This window comes from Pseudophryne corroboree, chromosome 4 (genome assembly GCF_028390025.1).
Source record: "Pseudophryne corroboree isolate aPseCor3 chromosome 4, aPseCor3.hap2, whole genome shotgun sequence".
NCBI lineage: Eukaryota > Metazoa > Chordata > Amphibia > Anura > Myobatrachidae > Pseudophryne > Pseudophryne corroboree.
This window is the reverse complement of record NC_086447.1, coordinates 132,015,630-132,040,894: the sequence shown is the minus strand read 5'-3', so window position 1 is coordinate 132,040,894 and position 25,265 is coordinate 132,015,630. Positions and strand designations below refer to the sequence as shown.

The following is a 25,265-nucleotide window of genomic DNA, read 5'->3' as shown; positions in this document are numbered from 1 at the left end:
GACTATTGTTGAGATCACTAGGACACAGCGTCAGTGCTTAGACTTTTGTCTTCTAGTTCATAGTACATTAATAGGGTACATCCGATCCTCATAAAGGTTCAGCCTGCAGATTATCTAAGCTAATGCACCAAAATGGGTATAGTGTGCTGAACCCCAAAATGAAACATTTGATAGCACTGACATTGAGTGGAAAAACGCTATGCTCAATGCAAATTGATGTTGGTACCTTTTTACTTTTCTGTTCTATAGTTAAAAGATGTAACACCCTTCACACACACACACACACACACACAACACTTAAATGAGCATAAACACAATAGGTTTTATTTTGTGACATTCCATACTGAACTGAGGTCCTGGTGCAGTACACCTCATACCTCCCAACTGTCCCCAATTTGTGCACAAAAGTCCTCATTCATGGTCCTTGAAAGGGGTGTAGCTTACACTGAAAGGGAATGGAGCTGTGTCCAAGAGTGGGCATAACGGAGTAGAACATGAGTGTAAATTAGCAGAATGGGGCATATTGGTTTAGTAGGAAAATGGGTGCCTATGTTATACAGTATAGTTTATCAGAGCTTCCAAGGTAAGTGGCCATACACGTGGATGAATCCACAGTATCTGTATAGTCTCTGTTATGTAAGCAATCCCCTTTTCAGCACACTGCACATTGTTTTTACAGTTATTTTCTTTTACAGAGGATGTGTGAGCACGCCTCCCAGATTTGGCCATGCTGCCTTCAGTACCCAGTACCTCCAAATGCCCTTCCTGCAAGCACTACACTTATGCAAATAGCACAAATATAATCTGTCCTCACTGTCAGCCCCACACATAAATAAACGTCCCAATATAATATGTTACCACTGCCGGCATTACCCCCAAGTAAATGCACAATATAATACACCAAAATAAATGGCACAGTTTAATTTGTCCTTACTGGCAGCCCATTCACTTTTCATGTTGTAGCTGAAGAATCAAAGTAACTGACCTTCATTAGCAGTAATCCTGAGAGAATGGGTTGAGAGGGGCAAAGCTGTAATTATTGAGATGGTAGAATAATGAGGGACGTAACCAAAGTCTATATGTTGAAGAAAGTAGTATCATGAGGGACGTAAATCTGGGGGTAGGAGAAGGTGTAATCAAAAGGGCTGTAACTGAAGTCTATGGTTGGAGAAGTTAGAATCATGAGGGACTTGCTTGAAGTCTAAGGGTTGGAGAAGGTAGAACAATGAGTGACGTAGCCTTAGTCTATGGATTAGAGAGGGTAATGTGTTACGTAACCTTATTCTATGGGTTGGAGAAGGTAGAATCATGAGGGACGTAACCTTAGTCTATGGATTAGAGAAGGTAGAGTAATGAGTTACATAACCTTATTCTATGGGTTGGAGACGGTAGAATCATGAGGGACGTAACTGAAGCCTGTAGATTAGAGAAGGTAGAATTATGAGGAATGTAAATCCAGGGGTTAGAGAAGTTAGAATGATGATGGACGGAATCAAAGTCGATAAACAGTCAAAAAAGAACTAAGACTGTATGAAGCACCAGTATAGAAAAAACATTCCAACCTTACTTGTGTATAGTTTGGTAAGATTGAAGGAGGGATTAGAGAGAGATTCATCAAGCCTTCTAAAGTGGATACGTGGGGTTTTGCCCCTAGCAACCAAGGAGATTCTTGCTATCATCTAGTACATTCTGTAAAATGATAGCTAGAATTAGATTGGTCGCTATGGGCAACATTTTCGCTTGTCCTCTTTAGAAGGATTCAGAAATCTTCCCCTAAAGCTGGTCATAGACTAGACCAACTTTCATCCAACCATCCAACTAGCAAATGGCAATCAGCAGTTTCTGCCCCTGAAAACTTGTCAACAACAGTTTTTTGCCCTGAAAATGGGAGCAAATTGATGATTGTCATTTGCTTCCATACATTACCAGATTTTCATTCCAACTAACCTACTTGTTGGATGAAAGGTGGTCTAGTGTGTGACCAGCTTTAGTCCTTATTGACTTAACCTATAGCAATGTGCTGACTGTTGTAAGTTAAACTGAATGTGCAGTAATCAGAGTTTACTGTGCACTGCCCCCTGCCTTCTGTAGCTGGGATTGTGATGGAGCCTCACAATAGACACGGAAATAGATATATACGCATGTGACTCTATTTTTCTTGAATGTTCTAAATTCCTAAAGGTTGTTTTTAGCCCTGTGAATGCTATAATGCTTTCCCTCAGCCAACTTAGAACCAGGTAATAGATGGTCTTGGTTTCAGGAGAGTGAGAAATTACTTCAAGGCATAAAAGCTTGGATTCCTTTAGAACTCTACAAAACACATAATTCATCCCTCATACATGGCCAGAACCCTGTAATTCTTATCTTTCATGTTCTCATTGCCAAAAGCTGAAATTAAATCTGAAAATACATTTTTGTAATTTTAGATCATTGTATTATTATAGCAGTGATGTGTGTATGTATTACTTGCTCTGGAGGCAATTTGGGACATACAGAGACTACTCCACAGTACAAGTGTAGAGGATTCTTCCATATTTACAGTGCATCCGGAAAGTATTCACATCACTTCACTTTTTCCACATTTAGTTATGTTACAGCCTTATTCCAGAATGGAATAAATTAATTTTTTCCCTCATAATGCTACACACAATACCCCATAATGACAACATGAAATATATATATTTTTTTTTTGCAAATTTATAAAAAAAAAAAAAAAAAAAACAAGAAATTACATATACATAAGTACAGTGGGGCAAAAAAGTATTTGGACAGCTGGGGCAAAAAAGTATTTGGACAGCCACCGATTGTGAAAGTTGACCCACTTAAAAAGATGAGAGAGGTCTGTAATTTCCATCATAGGTACACTTCAACTGTGAGAGACAGAATCTGAAGAAAAAAAAAATCAGAAAATCAAATTGTATGATTTTTAAACAATTTATTTGTATATTTTCGTGGAAAATAAACATTTGGACACCTGCCAAGCAGCAAGATTTCTGGCTCTTACAGACCTGTTACTTCTTCTTTAAGAAGCTCTTCTATCCTCCACTCGTTACCTGTATTAATGGCACCTGTTTGAACTGGTTATCTGTATAAAAGACAACTGTCCACGCTCTCAAGCAGTCAGACTGCTACCTCTCCACCATGGCCAATACCAGAGAGCTGTCTAAGGACACCAGGGACAAAATTGTAGAGCTGCACAAGGCTGGGATGAGCTACTCGACAATAGGTAAGCAGCTTGGTGAGAAGAGATCAACTGTTGGCGCAATTATAAAAAAATTGAAGAAATACAAGATCACTGACAATCTCCCTCAACCTGGGGCTCCATGCAAGATCTCACCTCGTGGGGTATCGGTGATCTTGAGAACAGTGAGGAATCAGCCCAGAACTACACGGGGGGACCTGGCCAATGACCTCAAGAGAGCTGGGACCACAGTCACAAAGGTTACCATTAGTAACACACTACGTCGTCATGGATTGAAATCCTGCAGCGCCCGAAAGGTCCCCCTGCTTAAGCCAGCACATGTCCAGGCCCATCTAAAGTTTGCCAGTGACCATCTGGATGATCCAGAGGAGGATTGGGAGAATGTAATGTGGTCAGATGAGAGTAAAATCGAACATTTTGGTATAAACTCCACTCGCCGTGTTTGGAGGGAGAAGAATGATGAATGGCATCCCAAGAACACCGTACCCACTGTGAAGCATGGGGATGGAAACATCATGCTTTGGGGCTGCTTTTCTGCAAAGGGGACAGGACGACTGATCGGTATTAAGGAGAGGATGAATGGTGCCATGTATTGTGAGATTTTGGGCAAAACCTACTTCCCTCAGTAAGAGCATTGAAGATGGAACGTGGCTGGGTCTTCCAGCATGACAATGACCCCAAACACACCGCTCAAGCAACTAAGGAGTGGCTCCGTAAGAAGCATTTCAAGGTCCTGGAGTGGCCTAGCCAGTCAGCCAGTCTCCAGACCTCAACCCAATAGAAAATCTGTGGAGGGAGTTGAAAGTCAGTGTTGCCCGGCGACAGCCCCATAACATGACAGATCTAGAGAAGATCTGCATGGAAGAGTGGGCCAAAATACCTACTACAGTGTGTGCAAACCTGGTCAAGTACTACAGGAAACATTTGACCTCTGTAATTGCCAACCAAGGTTATATTACAAAGTATTGAGTTCAACTTTTTGATTGTCCAATTATTTATTTTCCGCAATAATATACAAATAAATTGTTTAAAAATCATACAATGTGATTTCCTGGTTTTTTTTTTTTTTTCAGATTCTGTCTCTCACAGTTGAAGTGTACCTATGATGGAAATTACAGACCTCTCTCATCTTTTTAAGTGGGTCAACTTGCACAATCGTAAGATTAAAAAGAAACTGCAGTTTCTACATCATTTTATGAACATAAATAAACAAACCTTGATAAATAGGTCCCACATGAAGACAAGATAAGCCTGTCCCATTCTGCCCAGACATGTCCAATTTTTGGGTTGAACTTTACCCACTTCTCTATAAGCTCTGCACCTGTTATACCCCTTTTACACTCGCAGAAAAATCCCGGGATATTGCACGTGAACGCGCATCATCCCGGGATTCTTCTCAGTGTAAATGGGTACAGGGACAATTTCCCGGGACGAGCATCCCGGGATTTCATCCCAGGTCAAAAGCAGGGTTGAACCCGGGACCGTCCCGGGAAGCTGCCAGTGTAAACGGGTATACCGGGTCAAGGCGACCCGGCACCCGTTCTCTTCATAGGAGGAGGCGGTGCTTGGAGAAGATTATCTCCAAGCACCGCCTCTGGGAGACTCGGCGGTGACGTCACTGACCCGGCAATATGCCGGGTCAGCCCGCTAATGTGAAAGGGTCATTCCCGGGAATGTGTCCCGGCAAATATACCGGGACACATTCCCGGGAATGAACTTTCCTGCGAGTGTAAAAGTGGTATTACTGTCCACAAATTAGGGTAGTCATGCTGAAATGTGTAATTGCACTAGAATCCAGTGGTCTTGCGATAGTACAGATGTGTCCTCATGCGTGTTAGTCACACCGCAATGCGGCTAGGATGCTCCAGGAGACTGATTCATTTGATATATGACATATCTCATGCGACTGAGTCTCTGACTCATATGAAGTGCTACAATGTACAGCTTTTTCCAATAAAAGTTCTGTTCTGCTCCATATGTAGACTCAGTCACACACAATATACAAGTGTCATAGATCACATTAATGCAATGTTTCCTGGTGCACCCTAGTCATGTCTTCTTGCGACTAAGATGCATTTTCAGCAAAATAAGCTGCCCGGCGCTAGCAGAGTTTGCCAGGACCTGGCGGCTCACAAATGCCAGGCATCTGGTGCTGCATGGCGTATTAAGGCTGGATGTATGAGGACACATCTGTATGACATGTCAGTGTAAAACCTCTTTCATTCATGCTCCATTATATCCTAAAATAATCACGAGAGAACCTGCTTTGCGCTATGTGAGTGAATCCTGCTGTGGGAAGGCAACAAGCGCACTTTATTATTGATGTGATACATGCACTGCAGTCTTGGGCAAGTTGTAGCTTTACATGGTGGAACTAGACTGCCCCTCAAACCTTCAGTTAGCCCTTGCCTTTAATGCATGCTGGTCTCTGTAGTTCCCCCAAAGCTTGAGTTCAATTTGCCTGTCTCTGTAAAGCATGTTTGTTCACAACACTGCCATTTCCCAGTCACTATGTAGTTCCGGCAGGGAGGTTAATACCAGCAGCAGGGAACCTTTCGCTATGCGCCTGAGGTGGAGAGACTACATCTACAAAATGATTAATATAATGTTCACAGCCACCTGTGTTCTTAATTACAGAACATGCATTGGAGTACTCAACAGTTTTATACACAAAAGGCCTTCACCATAGCTTGTAATTACTATGTTTAATACGCTAAATCACACTTTGAGTGAAGGATAACGACAGCGGTGTCTGACTCAGGGTATTAGTGCACATTTGTCACAGTCCTCCCTAATTAAATGCCCAGAGATGGAGTATGGCTGCAAGGCTGTTATTACACAATATTACAGTGCAAATGCACAATAACACGCCATACACAGTAATGCTGATAAACAAATGGGGACAAGTGTTTAATGAAATGGTCTGCCACCTCTCTGTCACCCCTTGTGTATATCCAACACCAACCTCAGTCACTGTTAGGCCAGTTCACGTTTTGCTAGTAGAACTATATGCCCAGTTTTGGTGATTCGGCGTGATGTGACTGTGCGTTAATCTTTCTGTGCCCTAGACATTACTTCAGCGGCACTCCGTAATTGTCTCGCCTGCTTGATTGCTAATTGTAATTAATCAGAGGGTTGTATCCAGTCTATTCCATAAACTAATACAAGTGCTCATCAATACGCAGTAATCCTGTCAGTCCTATGGCAATATCTGACACCTCCCAGCTTCTCCTTTGCATTTACCGTTTGCTCCTAAAGTGATCAGACTTTCTCCCCCCGCCTATCTGACTCACGTCGGCTTTTAGCAAATTCAATTCTGCTGCCACAGTTCTAAACTGGAAATCTAATCGCATAAATGGATCTGATAATCTGATTATCGCATCTCTGATTTACAGCCAGCCGCTGCCAAAGGAATCAGTAGAGAAAACTAATTTGTTAAATGATTTTTTTTTGGAACGGGTTGCTGTGTACAACTGCATTACAATCACCATAGGCTAGAGCAGAGCGCCAGGGATCTAGCAGCTGTATCCATGGTGAAAGCTAGCTGCCTCTTATTGTGCCCTGGGCTGTTTCTTTGACTCTTTAACAGCTGGCAGCAGCCACTGCTGAATTATTGCTGTTGCGAAGGTTAAAGCCAGTTCTTCATGTGTTATTGTTGTTTCGTTAAAGAACTAAGGTATTCTGGTGTTTGTACAAATCTGCCCGTCGTAGTAAGATTTTGGTTAATCCGTTTGATCAACCATTATGCAGTGTGTAGCCACATCCTAACCAATCTGATTGCATATGATGTAGCAGGAGGACCAATTGGGTTGGCCAATGACACTGAACAGCCAATGGGGCAAATGTATTAACCTGGAGAAGGCATAAGGAAGTGATAAACCAGTGATAAGTGAAAGGTGATATACGCACCAGCCAATCAGCTCCAATATGCAAATTGGCAGTTAGGAGCTGACTGGCTGGTGCGTTTATCACCTTGCACTTATCACTTATTTATCACTTCCTTATGCCGTCTCCAGGCTAATACATCTGCCACAATGTGTGAAGTCACAGGCTGACGTTTAAATATCAGGACACTGTTCAGCTGGGTGTAGTATGGAATGCCAGCGGCCGGGATCCCGGCGGCCAGCATACTGGCGCCGGGATCCCGACCGCTGGCATACCGACAGCTGGGCGATCGCAAATGAGCTCCTTGCGGTCTCGCCACGCTATGCGTGCCACGCTATTTATTCTCCCTCCAGGGGGGGGGGGGGGGTGGACCCCCAAGAGGAAGAATAGTTGTTGGTTTGCCTGGTGTTGGGATTCCAGCACTGGTATACTGAGCGCCGATATACTGCGTGCCGGGATCCGAACAGCCGGCATACTGAATACCACCCGTGCAGCTAATGTCCATTGCATTCATTGGATCATTGCAATTAGACCAGACCTATGCACAGTTTGATGACTCAGCGGCTAGTTTAACAAATGTAATTGACAATCTTCAGTTCTGCAGTTGTTCATTTGATGACATCACATAGCCTGTCTCCATGAGTTTGCACATTACCGGAAATTGCTTTCATGTGCATCAAGAAACAAGGTGACAACACATAACTGTAAAGTCAATAGATCTCTGTTTATTTACTTTCCCCTTAACTTTACTAGATACAGATCTGCAGCAATCTGGAACAGTGTTACTTATGTGTGTGAAATATTAACACAATGCGGCAGATGTGCTGCACATTTTCAGAGTATAAAGCAAGGGAACAAAAGACTACAGTATGTAAGCACATGTTAAATCCAGTTTTGGAAGTTCAAGCTGACATTTATAGCACCATTTAGAGCAGACGGTATCATTGTAACGATGTGCCAAGCAAGACTCTATTGCCACATTAATGTGTACCCACTCTCCTATGGCAGCAGTGTTGCTCACTGGGTGCTGTCATGTTTCTGCAAAAGTCTGAGCCATATCATTCATTGATTGTTTTTTTTTTTGGGACTTTTTTTTTAACCTATAATACCTTTTTCTCTTTACTAATAATTTTTTTTAACAAAAATGATTAAGCAGAATAGTTCCATTATTCCTCAATTTTCTTTGCTCTCTGTATATAAGGAACAATACTTCAAACTTTAGACAGTGTCAGACGTAAGAACGCCACCGTTTTCTGACCAAGAAAAGTGATGTTCTAAAGCAGAGCTGGCCAAACCGGTCCTTGAGATCTACCAACAGTTCACATTTTCCAGACCACCTAGCTGGTGCACAGGTGTAGTCATTACTAATTAAGATGTGCTGCATTCATTCCTAACTGACAATTCTACAGATCTCCAGGAGGCCTGGAAAACATGAACTGTTGGTAGATCTCAAGGACCGGTTTGGCCAGCCCTGTTTTAAAGCATTGATACTTGTCTGTGACTCAGTAAGGTGAATAGGAAATGCCTGAACGAAACTATTCCACTGTCAAAGTGCTGTATTCTGGGCTGTAACAAGGGACGTGTGACCGGTGCTACCGCACAGAGCCAAGGGGATGGCATGGTCATGCCCAGACGTCACCCTTTTCCAGCTTGCAAGGTTCACATATGGGCCCTGCTACGGCACCGTTTGTATTCATTATCTTAACAGCAAAATGACTATGCTTCGAATGGAAAGTATTTGCCATTCACTTTCATTATACGTAACTAAACCTATCATCTCTCTAGGTCCCAGATTTATCAAGCCTTGGAGAGTGATAAAGGGCACAGTGATAAAGCACCAACCAATCGGCTCTTAACTGTCATTTTTCAAACTCAGCCTGTAACATGACAGTTAGGAGCTGGTTGGTTGGGACCTTATCACTGTGGACTTTACCACTCTCCAAGACTTGATACATCTAGGCCTAGGTCTCTAAAGTGACCGTATGACGCTGCCTTCAAGAGAGATTACTGTACATCCCCAATGACAAACTTGATTTGAATCCCTAAAAATCCACAACTCATTATGACTTGTTGCTACTTACATAGAGCGTTTCATTGTTTGAGCTTAGTTGGTCTCAGTTGCCGCCCTCTTGGAATGTGACTGCATGTTAGAAGCATATAATATTTTGCAGCTAGGCTGGTACATGGGCACTCATACTTGTGCTACACATAGTAATTCATGTTTTAGTTTTACTCTTCACAATCCACATTAAGCCGTTCGCTCCAAGGGCTTTTTTTATTGCGAGTCCACACCTTACCTGCTGGGAGATTATTCCACGGATATATACTCTAGGCAGAGTGTGGATCATGGTTATATCTTTAGCCTGATGGAAATTGTTATATGAGATTAACCCTAACTTCATCCCACTGCATGTGTTCCTTTGATGTAGTAGTGACATTCAGCGCGCTGTAATGGTATTTGTACATGGGCTGTAAAGCCACAGCTGTATAATTGCTTTCAGAACAATTTATGTTAGTGTTTAAATCTGCTTGCTGCGTAATTTACATTGATGGGTTCCAGCTACTGTCATCTGTGCTGCTTCTGACCTCAGCTCACTATTTTCCTTCCAGCTTTTTCCAAGACGGACTGAAAGCTGTCGAAAGCCTCAAACCCTCCATTGAGAAACTATCGACCGATTTGCACACGGTAATTTACTTTTTTTCCCCATTTTTTGCTAAGGGCTATAAAACAAACTGAGTATAAGCAATGACATTGGATCTCTCCGTTTATTCGGGTATTATTTACAAATGTTTCCTCAAATATAACAAGCGTTTGTGCATTAAATAAAGGTAATATCAGGAAAAGAAACAAGCGCTGCTTCTTTTAGGACTGAATACATTTATAGTTAAATCCGAGTCAGATGTAAAATGCACATCATTTATTGAACAGTTCCAAATGTAAAAATGTAATTAACACATTAATATTGCTGCAAAATATTCCAGTCTAGGTTTAAAGTGCCAACACACAAAGGGCTGGATGTTAATGGATTGTGAGACGGCCGGAGTCTCGGAGACTCCGGACGAACTTGTACATTTTTTTAAAGCCGCAAACGTTTACAAGGCTGGAGTCTCAGTGCTCCGGCCGTGTCGCAATGAATTACATCTGGCCCAAAATCCTGGTTTACATGCTGCATAGTAACAATAGCCAGAATAAATCCCACATCCACTGGCAGAAGTACTCCTGTGCAGGCTGGGGAAGCTAGCGGCAAGACTCATTAAGGTGTCATTAAGCTGTAGTGGCTAGTACACTCCAAGGTTTCATGATGGCTATTATCACAAGAGGTTAGGAATCCGTGGCTGTGAGTGATAATATCAACATCTAACGTGTTTCTTCACCTCCTCATTGATATCCTCAGAGGGTATGGAGTATATTTTGACTTTACTCCAAGACTGGAGTCATTTGCAGCAATATCAGTGTGCTAATTCAATTTGTATGTGCTATTGTTATCTGACTCTCCTAAGTATTTATAGTTGTTGGGTTTTTTTTGTCTTGTTTTTTTTTTTCTGGGGGGGGGGGGGGTTAATGTCATCCTTGGTGTGAGCACCCATATGTCTTTTAAATTGGTTTGAAAGATAATATCAGTCCTGCTTGACATGATAAATGTACTGCCGACATTACACCCCTTCGATTTAGATCTTCTGTGCATCTGAATACCACACCACTGTGTGTGTGTATATCCTAAAACGTTGCTGACACAGTGATCATACCTTGTTTACTGCAACTGTTCCCGAGTGACATATATATATGTGTGTGTGTGTATTCAGTATACAGAAATGATATAAACATTAGTCTGTACAATGAACATGAACAAAGCAGCCTCTCGAGAATACTGTCTTCCCAAAACCATCGAAATCAACAAATACGTTGTGTCTGGAGCGCTAAGTTACTGGTCCTTTTATCTCATTTTGTTGTTTTATTTTTTATTGTGACTGATAGAAAAAAAACTGTGTGTTCTTCATTTATCACCTGTAACCATTTTTCTTGAAATATGGTGGATTATATTTTTTGTTATGTGAGGTATCATCATGTAACTTAGCGCTATCCTCCAGACACAATGTATTTGTTGATGTATGTATATGTGTGTGAGTGTGTGTGTGTATATATAGATATATATATATATATATATATATAATATATTTATACACACACACTATATAAATGTGCCTGTATCACAGAAGTATGATCCTTTCAGTCTGCATATGGTATTTTCAGGATTCCATCTCTGAGAAATGAGATCTCCATCCTTTATATTTAGCCATGCAATACTTTGGCTCTACCTGTGTTAATTAGCTGTAATGTAGCCGTAGGGCCGAGCTATGTATTCAGAGATGTGAGTCTTACGGGACTTCATTATTAGGCACTACATATGCTGATTAGGCTCCGAACAAAACATCAGCTTCTTAAAGAAATCCTATGTATACTTTACTTTTTTTTTTATTTCTTAACATTTATATTAAGGAAATTTCTGTTCTCAAGCACAGGCCTTCTGTACCTTCCTATTCCCAGACACAGGCCTTCTGTACCTTCCTATTCCTAGACACAGGCCTTCTATACCTTCCTATTCCCAGACACAGGCCTTCTGTACCTTCCTGTTCCCAGACACAGGCCTTCTGTACCTTCCTATTCCCAGACACAGGCCTTCTGTACCTTCCCATTCCCAGACACGGCCTTCTGTACCTTCCTATTCCCAGACACGGGCCTTCTATACCTTCCTATTCCCAGACACAGGCCTTCTATACCTTCCTATTCCCAGGCACAGGCCTTCTATACCAGCCTATTCCCAGACACAGGCCTTCTGTACCTTCCTATCTCCAGACACAGGCCTTCTATACAAGCTTATTCCCAGACACAGGCCTTCTATACCTTCCTATTCCCAAGCACAGGCCTTCTGTACCTTCCTATTCCCAGACACAGGCCTTCTGTACCTTCCTATTCCCAGACACAGGCCTTCTGTACCTTCCTATTCCCAGACACAGACCTTCTGTACCTTTCTATTCCCAGACACGGGCCTTCTATACCTTCCTATTCCCAGGCACAGGCCTTCTATACCAGCCTATTCCCAGACACAGGCCTTCTGTACCTTCCTATCCCCAGACACAGGCCTTCTATACAAGCTTATTCCCAGACACAGGCCTTCTATACCTTCCTATTCCCAGACACAGGCCTTCTGTACCTTCCTATCCCCAGACACAGGCCTTCTATATCTTCCTATTCCCAAGCACAGGCCTTCTGTACCTTCCTATTCCCAGACACAGGCCTTCTGTACCTTCCTATTCCCAGACACAGGCCTTCTGTACCTTCCTATTCCCAGACACAGGCCTTCTGTACCTTCCTATTCCCAGACACAGGCCTTCTGTACCTTCCTATTCCCAGACACGGGCCTTCTATACCTTCCTATTCCCAGGCACAGGCCTTCTATACCAGCCTATTCCCAGACACAGGCCTTCTGTACCTTCCTAACCCCAGGCACAGGCCTTCTGTACCTTCCTATTCCCAGACACAGGCCTTCTATACCAGCCTATTCCCAGGCACAGGCCTTCTATACAAGCTTATTCCCAGGCACAGGCCTTCTGTAACTTCCTATTCCCAGACACAGGCCTTCTGTACCTTCCAATTCCCAGGCACAGACCTTCTATACCTATCTATTCCCAGATGCAGGTCTTCTGTAAATTCCTGTTTCCAGACACAGGCCTTCTGTACCAGCCTATTCCCAGGCACAGGCCTTCTATACCTTCCTATTCCCAGGCACAGACCTTCTATACCTATCTATTCCCAGACGCAGGCCCTCTGTAACTTCCTATTTCCAGACACAGGCCTTCTGTACCAGCCTATTCCCAGGCACAGGCCTTCTATACCTTCCTATTCCCAAGCACAGACCTTCTATACCTATCTATTCCCAGACGCAGGCCTTCTGTAACTTCCTATTTCCAGACACAGGCCTTCTGTACCAACCTATTCCCAGGCACAGGCCTTCTATACCTTCCTATTCCCAGACACAGGCCTTCTATACCAGCCTATTCCCAGGCACAGGCCTTCTATACCAGCCTATTCCCAGGCACAGGCCTTCTATACCTTCCTATTCCCAGACACAGGCCTTCTGTACCTTCCTATTCCCAGACACAGGCCTTCTGTACATTCCTATTCCCAGACACAGGCCTTCTATACCTATCTATTCCCAGGCACAGGCCTTCTGTAACTTCCTATTCCCAGGCACAAGCCTTCTATACCAGCCTATTCCCAGGCACAGGCCTTCTATACCAGCCTATTCCCAGACACAGGCCTTCTGTACCTTCCTATTCCCAGGCACAGGCCTTCTATACAAGCCTATTCCCAGACGCAGGCCTTCTGTAACTTCCTATTCCCAGGCACAGGCCTTTTGTACCTTCCTATTCCCAGGCACTAGCCTTCTTTACCTTCCTATTTCCAGACACAGGCCTTCTGTACCTTCCTATTCCCAGACACAGGCCTTCTAAACCTATCTATTCCCAGACACAGGCCTTCTATACCTTCCTATTCCCAGACACAGGCCTTCTATACCTTCCTATTCCCAAACACAGGCCTTCTATACCAGCCTATTCCCAGACACAGGCCTTCTGTACCTTCCTATTCCCAGACACAGGCCTTCTGTACCTTCCTATTCCCAGACACAGGCCTTCTATACCTTCCTATTCCCAGACACAGGCCTTCTATACCTTCCTATTCCCAGACACAGGCCTTCTATACCTTCCTATTCCCAGACACAGGCCTTCTGTACCTTCCTATTCCCAGACACAGGCCTTCTATACCTAACTATTCCCAGACACAGGCCTTCTATACCTTCCTATTCCCAGACACTGGCCTTCTATACCTTCCTATTCCCAGACACAGGCCTTCTATACCTTCCTATTCCCAGTCACAGGCCTTCTATACCTTCCTATTCCCAGACACAGGCCTTCTATACCTTCCTATTCCCAGACACAGGCCTTCTATACCTTCCTATTCCCAGACACAGGCCTTCTGTACCTTCCTATTCCCAGACACAGGCCTTCTATACCTTCCTATTCCCAGACACAGGCCTTCTGTACCTTCCTATTCCCAGACACAGGCCTTCTGTACCTTCCTATTCCCAGACACAGGCCTTCTATACCTAACTATTCCCAGACACAGGCCTTCTATACCTTCCTATTCCCAGACACTGGCCTTCTATACCTTCCTATTCCCAGACACAGGCCTTCTATACCTTCCTATTCCCAGTCACAGGCCTTCTATACCTTCCTATTCCCAGACACAGGCCTTCTATACCTTCCTATTCCCAGACACAGGCCTTCTATACCTTCCTATTCCCAGACACAGGCCTTCTATACCTTCCTATTCCCAGACACAGGCCTTCTGTACCTTCCTATTCCCAGACACAGGCCTTCTGTACCTTCCTATTCCCAGACACAGGCCTTCTGTACCTTCCTATTCCCAGACACAGGCCTTCTGTACCTTCCTATTCCCAGACACAGGCCTTCTATACCTTCCTATTCCCAGACACAGGCCTTCTATACCTTCCTATTCCCAGACACAGGCCTTCTATACCTTCCTATTCCCAGACACAGGCCTTCTATACCTTCCTATTCCCAGACACAGGCCTTCTATACCTTCCTATTCCCAGACACAGGCCTTCTATACCTTCCTATTCCCAGACACAGGCCTTCTATACCTTCCTATTCCCAGACACAGGCCTTCTGTACCTTCCTATTCCCAGACACAGGCCTTCTATACCTTCCTATTCCCAGGGACAGGCCTGCTATACCTTCCTATTCCCAGGGACAGGCCTTCTATACCTTCCTATTCCCAGGGACAGGCCTTCTATACCTTCCTATTCCCAGGGACAGGCCTTCTATACCTTCCTATTCCCAGGGACAGGCCTTCTATACCTTCCTATTCCCAGGGACAGGCCTTCTATACCTTCCTATTCCCAGGGACAGGCCTTCTATACCTTCCTATTCCCAGGGACAGGCCTTCTATACCTTCCTATTCCCAGGGACAGGCCTTCTATACCTTCCTATTCCCAGGGACAGGCCTTCTATACCTTCCTATTCCCAGGGACAGGCCTTCTATACCTTCCTATTCCCAGGGACAGGCCTTCTATACCTTCCTATTCCCAGGGACAGGCCTTCTATACCTTCCTGTTCTCAGGGACAGGCCTTCTATACCTTCCTGTTCTCAGGGACAGGCCTTCTATACCTTCCTATTCCCAGGGACAGGCCTTCTATACCTTCCTATTCCCAGTCACAGGCTTTCTAAACCTTCCTATTCCCAGACACAGGCCTTCTATACCTTCCTATTCCCAGACACAGGCCTTCTATACCTTCCTATTCCCAGTCACAGGCCTTCTATACCTTCCTATCCCCAGGGACAGGCCTTCTATACCTATCTATTCCCAGACACAGGCCTTCTATACCTTCCTATTCCCAGTCACAGGCTTTCTATACCTATCTACTCCCAGGGACAGGCCTTCTATACCAGGGGTGGCCAACCTGTGGCTCTTGAGCTGCATGTGGCTATTTCTTTCTTTAAACGTTGCTCCTGACACTTGAAGTCACATTACCACAATAGATCCGGTAACCACTGCTCTCCAGAAAGACATGCGGAAGCACTACGAGGGCTGTGGACTGAGGAAGCCAGATACTAGAGATAAAACACCCACCGTCAAATAGAGGATTCTTAAGCCCCTTTCACATCGCCAATGCAGGATCCCACCCGGGAATTAGAAATGGTCCTTCCCGGGTGGGATCTGGCATTGGACCCTAACAGGTGGCTTCCCGACCTGGCAATTTGCTGGGTCGGCTACCATAGCTGCAGGGGATGGGGGAGGGGGTGCGGCAGCGGGGGGGAGGCGACGTTGGGCGATGAGATCATCTCTGCGCCGCCTCTCCCTATGTAGTAAACTGGTCCCATCGACCTGGGAACCCGTTTACGCTGCCACTGACCTTGTATTCAACCCAGGAATAACACTGCTTATAACCCGGGTTGAATTACCGGATCAGGCAACCCAGGAATTCGACCACGGTCCATTCACACCGCACACCAACCCGGGTCGATACTGGGATATTTGTGCGGTGTGAAAGGGGTAATAAGGAGCTGCTACAATGGCATGAGTTGGGGCAAGGGGGTGGGGGGGGGTTGGGGGGCTCTGAAGTGACACATGATGGGTTCTAGCAGTAGTGACACATGGGAAAGCTGGATGAAGTGACATAGGAGGGTGCTAGCAGGAGTGACACATGGGAGAGCTGAAGTGTACTATGTGAATCATCATTATATTTTATATAGTTCTGGCTTTTTCAATTATTTTATGCAGAAGTGACTTCATCAGTGTATTTTATGTTGGATCTGGCTTCAAAAATGTATTTATGTGGATCTGGATCTTTCAGTGCATAATATACCAGGGCGTGGCCTAGCGGGCACAAGGCCACACCCCATTTTTGCATGCTCACCCCTGGCTCTTTGACATACCTAACAAGATTTTTTGGCTCTTTGACTCGGACTGGTTGGCCACCCCTGTTCTATACCTTCCTATTCCCAAGCACAGGCCTTCTATACCTTCCTATTCCTAGGGATAGGCCTTCTATACCTTCCTATTCCCAAGCACAAGCCTTCTATACCTTCCTATTCCTAGGGATAGGCCTTCTATACCTTCCTATTCCCAAGCACAAGCCTTCTATACCTTCCTATTCCTAGGGATAGGCCTTCTATACCTTCCTATTCCCAAGCACAAGCCTTCTATACCTTCCTATTCCTAGGGATAGGCCTTCTATACCTTCCTATTCCCAAGGACAGCCCTTCTGTACCTTACTGTTCCCAGGCACAGGCCTTCTATACCTTTCTGTTCCCAGGCATAGACTGTGTAATTGAAATATAAGTTAATAGAATGTACGTTATAGCCTTATATTTTTACAAAACGTTTGCTATCTGTTGCTGCGTGTCTTCTCGGAAGCATTGTGACTACTGTATGGCATGTTAAACACTATTTAATAAATACTGATTTTGTACATATTCATGCGGGAAGCAGTCCGCTTCCCGATGAACGGGATCCCGGCAGTTGATATACTGACGCCGGGATCCCGAGGGAAGACACAAACCCGCAGAATGCCTGCCTCAAAATACCGACAACCGGCATCCCGATCGTTCGGACAGCGACACACGCTGCCGTCCTGCCACGGGAGGGGGGCTGATGGGGGTGGGTAAATTTAGTCAGCAGAAAGGGGATTAGGGAGCAGTCACGGGAAGGTTAGGGTTAGGGACCAGGGACGGAAGGATAGGGTTAGGCACATAGAAGGAGAGGTTAGGGTTAGGCACCCAGTGGGGAGGGTTAGGTTTAGGCAGCGGGGAAGGGAAGGTGAGCGTTAGGCACCTACAAGGGAGGGTTAGGATAGGAAAAAGGTGAAGGTTAGGGGGCTTACTGTGGTGCTGTCGGGATTCTGATGGATGGGATGCCGCTGTCTGTATACTAACCGCCGGCATCCCGTCCATCGGTAACTCATACTAAACCCATTCATACACTAGGTAGGGATTGGTTATTTGGTAACACTTCAAGGCAGATATTGTAAGGATAACAATACATTTTAAGGCAGATATTGTAAGGATAACAATACATTTTAAGGCAGATATTGTAAGGATAACAATAGATTAAAGTGACAGAAATAAATTGCGATCTGTATTTAAATAAATAATAAGTATCTCCAATGTACTACAAGTAACAATTTGTTGAAACAGCACAGGAAACATTATAATGTAAAAATAATACTGACAGGTGGGAAAAATGCGTATAACTGATTAGTTTTATTTAAATGCGGTTCCGAGTTCTTTCCATATCCTCAGACAATATGGGGTTGCGTGGTGTACAGAGCATGTCTGTGTATAAGCAGTCTCAGTGCAGCAGCAGCAGAATGTAGAATGACGTCCTCCCGTGGGAAATATCAGTGATTAAATGCAAGAGGTGTAAAAGCAATAGTCTGTGAAAGTGTTTTTACAGAACTCTGTGGCTCAGGTAAAGCCTCATCTCAGGTTTGTGGGTCTCCTACGGTGTGTCCGATCCAAGGGTGCAGGATTGAACCATCACAGCAATGTAAATAATAATGATAATAAGTATAAGAAGAATAATATAATATACACAATTTAAATTCGCTTTTGAAACAGCCAGATTATATAGAAAGTTCATATTATTCATTTGAACTGAGGACCTCTGCTGGAGGTTTAGGGTAAAACAGGGGAGAGATCTTGTGCATAGTGCTAAATTACTGGCTGTAGGTTAGGTTAGATCAGTCCTCTTTGCTCCTGCTGGAGATTTAGTGTAGCAGCAAAGAAGCCTTCAGTAAAAATGTCCAATGTGATAGTGCAGAGACCCCTTCCTCTTAAAGCTGGAAAGCCCCTTTCTCCTACAAATTGGCAATTAAGTTAAATTATATTCCAATCCCAACAAATAGAAAGGCCAAGTGCACCATCAGCATCCCCTCACACCTCATGAGGTAGTTCCTGTATCCTCTTCGTACAAAGTGCCTATTTACAGAGAAAGCAGACTGAGTCACTTTGTACAGCTGGGATAACCGCACGTTACTTGCTGATGTCGCCATTTTATTCATTTTTTGTAAACGTGTTTCTCTGGTTTCTGCAGGTTTGGTGATAATTATGCATACTTGAGGCGTCTCAGTTCTGTGTTCACATAACCAGTTTTAATGAAAGTCTTCGCAATAGCCAGGGCTGGGCACATTCCAGGTGTTAGGGTGCCTTCATTCTTGTGTTATGTTAGGACTTGATTCTAGTGTTGTTCAAGATGTAGAGTCTGCAAGTTAGGCTGACGTTCCACTGGTAAACATTCCAGGGAGAGACCAGGGAGGTACTAGATCCTATTCTCTTCAACCTGCGTATAAATTAACTAGCAGATGGTTTTGTGGCTTGCTGGTATCAGTAAGGCCGTGTGACAGTGGGCACTCAGGCTAATCCTGTCACATCGTCTGAATGGTCACACAGCAGGATCCGTTTCTACCCTGGCCTCACATTTCCGAATGTTCGATGAACAGTCATAGTACAAAGGCTGACAGCGGTCATCTACCAACCTGGTTTTACACGTCTGAAAGTGATCTATTTGCACACTATTTAACCTGAATAGCATTTTCTTTAAAGGGAATACCATCAATGTTCAAACTGCAATATTCCCCTGACCAGTGTAAAATTGCTGTTCTTGGTACATGGTCATGAGGCACTTGGTGAATTTCCAGTTTAGATGGGATAACCTCCCAGGACAGCCACGTTCAATTTAGCATAGGGATGGTAATCAGAATGGGACCATTGAATTATTGTGGCATTGCCTCATGATGACATGTAGCTGTTGCCAATTAACCATTCGGTAGTTAAACCAAACCATCGGTGGTAAGCTGGTGCTCACGCTCAGACTGCACATAAGCTGTGCTATGACACTCCTTCCTGGTGCTCAGCAGCCATTACAGTGCCCATCAGAAGGAAGCATGCACCCAACGCAAACCCAGCATAGAGTCTGAAAAAAAGTATAACTCGGATCGGAAACATCGATGGTTGACATCTATTAGTATCCGATGGCCATTCCTACTTTGATGGGTCCACATTCTGGTTTTAAACATATTGTTTAATATTTTATAGTTGCAACTTTTCTATGAATAAGAACTACATATGAATGGCCTAATTCAGCTTGGATCGCTATTGAGACTTAGATTGCGATTTTCTCAAGTTAGGGCCCAACATGCAGGGCGAACTAGCGCTGTGCTGGGCGTCCCCCCACATGTCAGAGTAAATGATCGTAGATGTGTTAAACTTAGCACATCTACGATCAATTTCTCCGACATGCGGGGGGGCGGCCAGCACAGTGCTAGTCCGCCCCGCATGTCAGTCCCTAACCTCCCCCACTCAGGTACAAAAGCATCGCACAGCGGCAATGCTTTTGAACCTGACAAGTAGCTCCCTGCCAGCGCAGCTCCTGCATGCTGTCAGGGTGCTAACCGCCGCGCCCCAGGTCGCAGCAGCTGCGTGTGACGTTTAACGCCGTTGGCACACCCCCTCCCGCCCCGCGACCGCCTCTGCCTGTCAATCAGGCAGAGGCGATCGCACCCGTGAGATGCTTTCGCATCTCACTGGCTGCACATGCGCAGTGCGCTCTGCGCATAGTAATTCAGACAGCGATCACTGCTGCTGCAGTGATGCAGTTTGAATTACTCTTTTCATTTTGATAAAAGGGACATACTGTGTATGGGGCCCCGGGAGGGTGTCGTAATCTGCCCACTGTTATGGGGGAACATTGCATTTGGTTATTGAGATTTATGTAGATCAGGTAATTGGTAGAACTCTTTCCTTTCAGCTGTAACTCTCCTGGAGAAAGTGCGATCTCATGCTGCAGAGAGCCATGGCTAGACCGGATTAGCCATTCCTAACAATGTCTATTCATCTGAGGGCTTCTGCTCGTCTTAACCTTTGATAATTTGTTCCATGCAGATCCTAATGGAACAGATTTAACAGCACTGACTATTTTTGGCCACAAATATGAAGCTGTTCGGTCCACGCGGTCTCTTGCCCTTCAGCTTATTCATTCATTGTCTGGGATTAAGCACTGCACAGAAATGGGCTGATAAAACATGCATTTGATGTGTCTCGCTATGTTTTCTTTCAGATCAAACAAGTTCAGGATGAAGAGAGGAAACAACTGAGCCAGCTTAGAGACATCTTAAAAACTGCCCTGCAAGTGGAACAGAAGGAGGTGAGCCTGCGAGACTGGAGAGCTTGTCATTGTTATTGCAGTAGCAGAAAGCGTGCCAGTGACCCACACGCATTGTATGGGTTCAGGTATTTCCTGCTGCATTGATCAGTAGCTGCCCTCAGCGTGTTACGTGGCAGAGACGCTTTCATGTATATGAAAGTTTTATGTCCGTTAAACTGAGGTCTGTTTTAGTTAAGTATTGAAAAAATATATTGCTTAGGAATATCACCAATGAGATGGGCGGAGGATTTTACTTGACCCCACAGTCTGTACAAATATTTCCAAAAATTGACCGCATGTTTTACAGTGTGATAGCCCCCGAGCGCTATCATAGTGTCATAGGAATGCCATAGGCGCCATGATGTCACAGCAGTACGAATGGCCAGAGTCCTCGCTGACATGAGGTGGAGCTAATAATAGATTCTGTTTTTACAACAACAACAAAAAAGCAAGTAGCCATTTATGTTTCTGTAACGAGCTAACACCCTAATTAAATACATGTGGTTTCCCATTTCGGAGTGTTAGGGGGAGATGTACTAAGCAGTGAAAAGAGTGGAGAAGTAAGCCAGTAGAGAAATTGTCCGTGGCAACCAATCCACATTGAAGTAACATTTATAATTTGCATACTATGGGGTATATTCAATTCAAGTCGGATCCATTCCGACATGAATTTGTTGGAATGGATCCGACAGGACCTATTCAGTGACCATCTCAATCCTACTTTAAAAAAAGTTGGATTGAAATGAAGGTGCTGAGGGGGTGAGACCAGCGGGGAGACGGGGGAGAGCCGCGGGGAGACAGGGGAGAGCAGCGCTACAGCCTCGCTTGCTGGAGCCAGGTGGACGCTGCCATGAGCGGCGGTGCCCCATCCTCCGGCTACGCTGCTGTAGCGCTGCTCTCCCCGTCTCCCCGCGGCTCTCCTTCGTCTCCCAGCTGGTCTCTCCACTCTCAGCATGGCTAGGCTGTGCTAATGGAGTTTAACAGGGTTGACTAGGGCTAAGGCATGCTGCCGCACTCTCTGGTAGTATCAGCGGGATAAATCCGGGATTACTGACTATTGGCATTGCAGCGAGGTCCCGCTTGCTGGAGCCGGGTGGACGCTGCTATGAGGTCTGGCCGTGGTGCCCCATCCTCCTGCTATGCTGCTGTAGCCGCTGCTCTCCCCGTCTCCCCGCTGATCTCAGCACCCTCATCTCCATCCGACTTTTTTTAAAGTCGGATTGAGATGGTCGGAAACGGGGCCAAAACCTGTCGGATTTGGCCCCATTTCCTACAGAAGCACGCGGATCCGCAGCTTTTTCCACTGATCCACGTGCTTTCTGACAAGTTGAATTCCCCGACTTGACGGATAAAAAAGCCGAGGATTCGACCTGAAAAAGTCGAAAACTACTGTCTTTCCGACAAGACGGCAGTTTCGACTTCAATTGAATATACCCCTATAAAATTATACAGAGCAACTGATTGGTTGCCATGGGCAACTTCTCCACTGGTTCACTTCTCCACTCTTTTCACTGCTTAGTACATCTCCCCCCGAGACTAATACAGTACATTCTGAGTTCATTTTCTGAGATTGCTCAGAGGAGATAATATGAAGAAATACCGAGTAGTGATTTGTCTTCCCATAGCTCATGGATGTGAAATAAAAGTTAGCTAGTTCAGTTTTTTCCATGGAGAAATCCATATATATGTCCAGAGAATAGAATATAAAGCTTGCCTGTACAAAATAAAAAAGGAGAAAGTCATTTCAGCTGAAACTGATATAGAGCAAAATCATACAGATACGTCCATTAATAAAGGTGTAAGCTGTTTTTTTTCCACCTTCAGATAACTTGCATTGATACGCTTGTATGTACCCTTGTGCAGCATTTACTTATTTGATTTCCCTTTCTAGTTTACTTTTGTAATTTAAAGATAAAAAATGTTTACAAATTTATACATAGTCAATACAAAGACTAGTCTAATGGCTATACCCATGAGCGATAGCTAGCGGTGGTTGGTCTAGGGAGGCTAAATAGGCAACTGTCGCCTCAGGGAAGTTGTGTTTGTTTTGCCTCCCTCCGCATTAATCCACTTACAATTTCTGAAAGGTTGAATTTGTTGTGTCGTTGTCATCCTTAGCACTGATAAGGAGCTTGCGATAGGAGACTGCGGACACAGTTTATGACACAGCGTAATCTTACGTAATGTTTGTCACTTTGCAGCGTAGTGTGTTGTAAATGAAGTAAGGGTTGTAGGAGGTAACTCTTCTAAGGGTGGACAACACTTCCATAATGAGGCAGCTCCATCTTCTATCGTGCCAGTGTCCCTGATAGTAAATTATACATATAACGTTACATATTCAGTCTTTGTGTAGTAGGAAATCATCTTCAATGGGCTCTAGTTTCTTATTGTCCCATATGGTAACTTATTCCCTGTCATTAGACGACTCCTGGCAGATGTGTAATTGGGGGTGTTATGTAATGATCTAGGAGAAGGGTTTCCTGACTACTTCTTGGCAGTATATTGCACCCTAATGACTGAAGATTTATTTGGTTGGCAGACAGGCCCTGTGTCACCTGATCACATTGCACAGCCGTTCCATGTTTGTTCCTGCGATGCTGACTAAGCAATATAAAGGTGTCTAACGTGTTTTCATCTGGAAGATATACTTGAAGTAATTGCTCATTCCTAAATAACCAGCTAAACTGTTACTCATGAATGTGTTTATCTTTTTCTCATGAATGCTCTCACCTCTTGTGACCGAAGTCTAGAAGAGTAAGTGTGTTATTCCCCTTCGTCTCATGTGTCACCTGTGTTTATCTGCATGCTGTATGGCCGCCTCTCCTAGTAATATGTCTTAGCGTTTATTCTAGAACTGTGTGGTTACCATGTCTATGTGTAGGAATAAAGGTCACTAGTGTTTATCAGTTTAGCACAATCTCTACAGATCAGTCTACCTCTTTTATACAGTACCATATTCTCGCTTCAGGCTGCGTATTCCAACATGTATTGTGCATGTAATGATTAGACACCTGGAAATAGGGTCAGAACCTAGGCCCAGATTTATCAAGCCTTGGAGAGTGATAAATTGCACAGTGATATACTGTAGTACCAAGCAACCAACCAGCTCCTAGCTACCATGTTACAGGATGTGTTTGAAAAATGACAGTTAGGAGCTGATTGGTTGCTATTTTATCACCGTGCAATTTATCACTGTCCAAGGCTTGATAAATCTGGGCCTTTATCTGAATCTTTTTTCCCCTAACCATCTGCACTTCTTACATACTTACTATGTGGTCTATTCATGAGGCAGTGAAAAGTGTGGAGAAGTGAGCCTGTGGAGAAGTTGCCCATGGCAACCAATCAGCTGCTTCATACAATTGTATAGTATGCAAATTATAAATGTTACTTCAGTGCCGATTGGTTGAAGTTTCAACAGGACTAAAATATTCAAAGACACCAGCTGAGAATAAAACCGAGAAGTCAGTAGCTTTGCCCAGTAGTTTCTTGCTATACCATAGTATAATGTACCAGTCACACGTTGGTCCAGGTTGAGAGGCAGGTTCCTGTCAGATTTGCGCATAAGTATTGATTGATGCTGTTGTGGATCATCTGTCTCACAGTTGATACCACTATCTCAGATCTAAGTACACACTTTGAATAAAATGTGTTTTTATAATAAAAATGGTATAGACAGAGGAGAACGGACACTGCTAAGGTTTCAGTTTCTTTGTGCATATGTGTAAATGATCACACATGCGTTTTTAAGCACTATTGTGCCCGTGTTTGTGTCATTGTATAGTTTCCCAGTCTTCCTGCAGATCAGCCAGAGATGGTCTGGTCAATTGGCAGATAATTATGTAAATGCTGATCTATTTGTCTAGTCAGACAGCTGTGATCTGAGGGTTGCACATGAGTAACTGTGTAAAACAGCACAACATGTATATAACAGAGATGTATTTACCAGCTGGGCTGTGGCAGGTGCCCTCTCCAGGATGAAAAGGAGCTATGCCAAGTTCTCTTGGCACATAACAGGACTCGCCCATGACCCTGTGTGTCTGAAATTGCTGCAATTTAGTCTGTCTACAAGGTTTGGAATAGGAAGTGGTTAAGTGTGGGTTAACCACATAAAATGAAAGGTCTCTCTGAAGCAGATTTAGGATTGTATTACATTGAGGTTTTCAAGTGCAGTCAAACAGCTGTGAATAAAACCCTGGAGGAAATAGAAACTCCACTCTGCAAATACAGAGGATGCGGTAAGCCCTGGGGAAGAGACAGAGCCCACTGGGAACGTGTAGGTCTTACCTGTATGTGCAGTCATCTAATTATTCTTATAGATATACTGCATTGTATTCAGCTGACTCTGCCTGCAACGTTATATCCTGGATCTCTGTGCAACATAACATTAGTGG

The 25,265-nt window shown here is 44.2% G+C and overlaps 1 protein-coding gene across 3 annotated transcripts in view; it reads left to right on the top strand.

Annotated features, from left to right (window-relative positions):
* Nucleotides 1-25,265, top strand: part of ASAP2 (ArfGAP with SH3 domain, ankyrin repeat and PH domain 2) — a 318,205-nt gene that overhangs the window by 212,954 nt on the left and 79,986 nt on the right. For all 3 annotated transcript variants that reach the window (XM_063915446.1, XM_063915445.1, XM_063915447.1), the window contains 2 exons: nt 9,698-9,773; nt 20,788-20,874. In XM_063915446.1, coding sequence (XP_063771516.1) covers nt 9,698-9,773; nt 20,788-20,874 — 163 coding nt within the window. The remainder of the gene's footprint in view (nt 1-9,697; nt 9,774-20,787; nt 20,875-25,265) is intronic.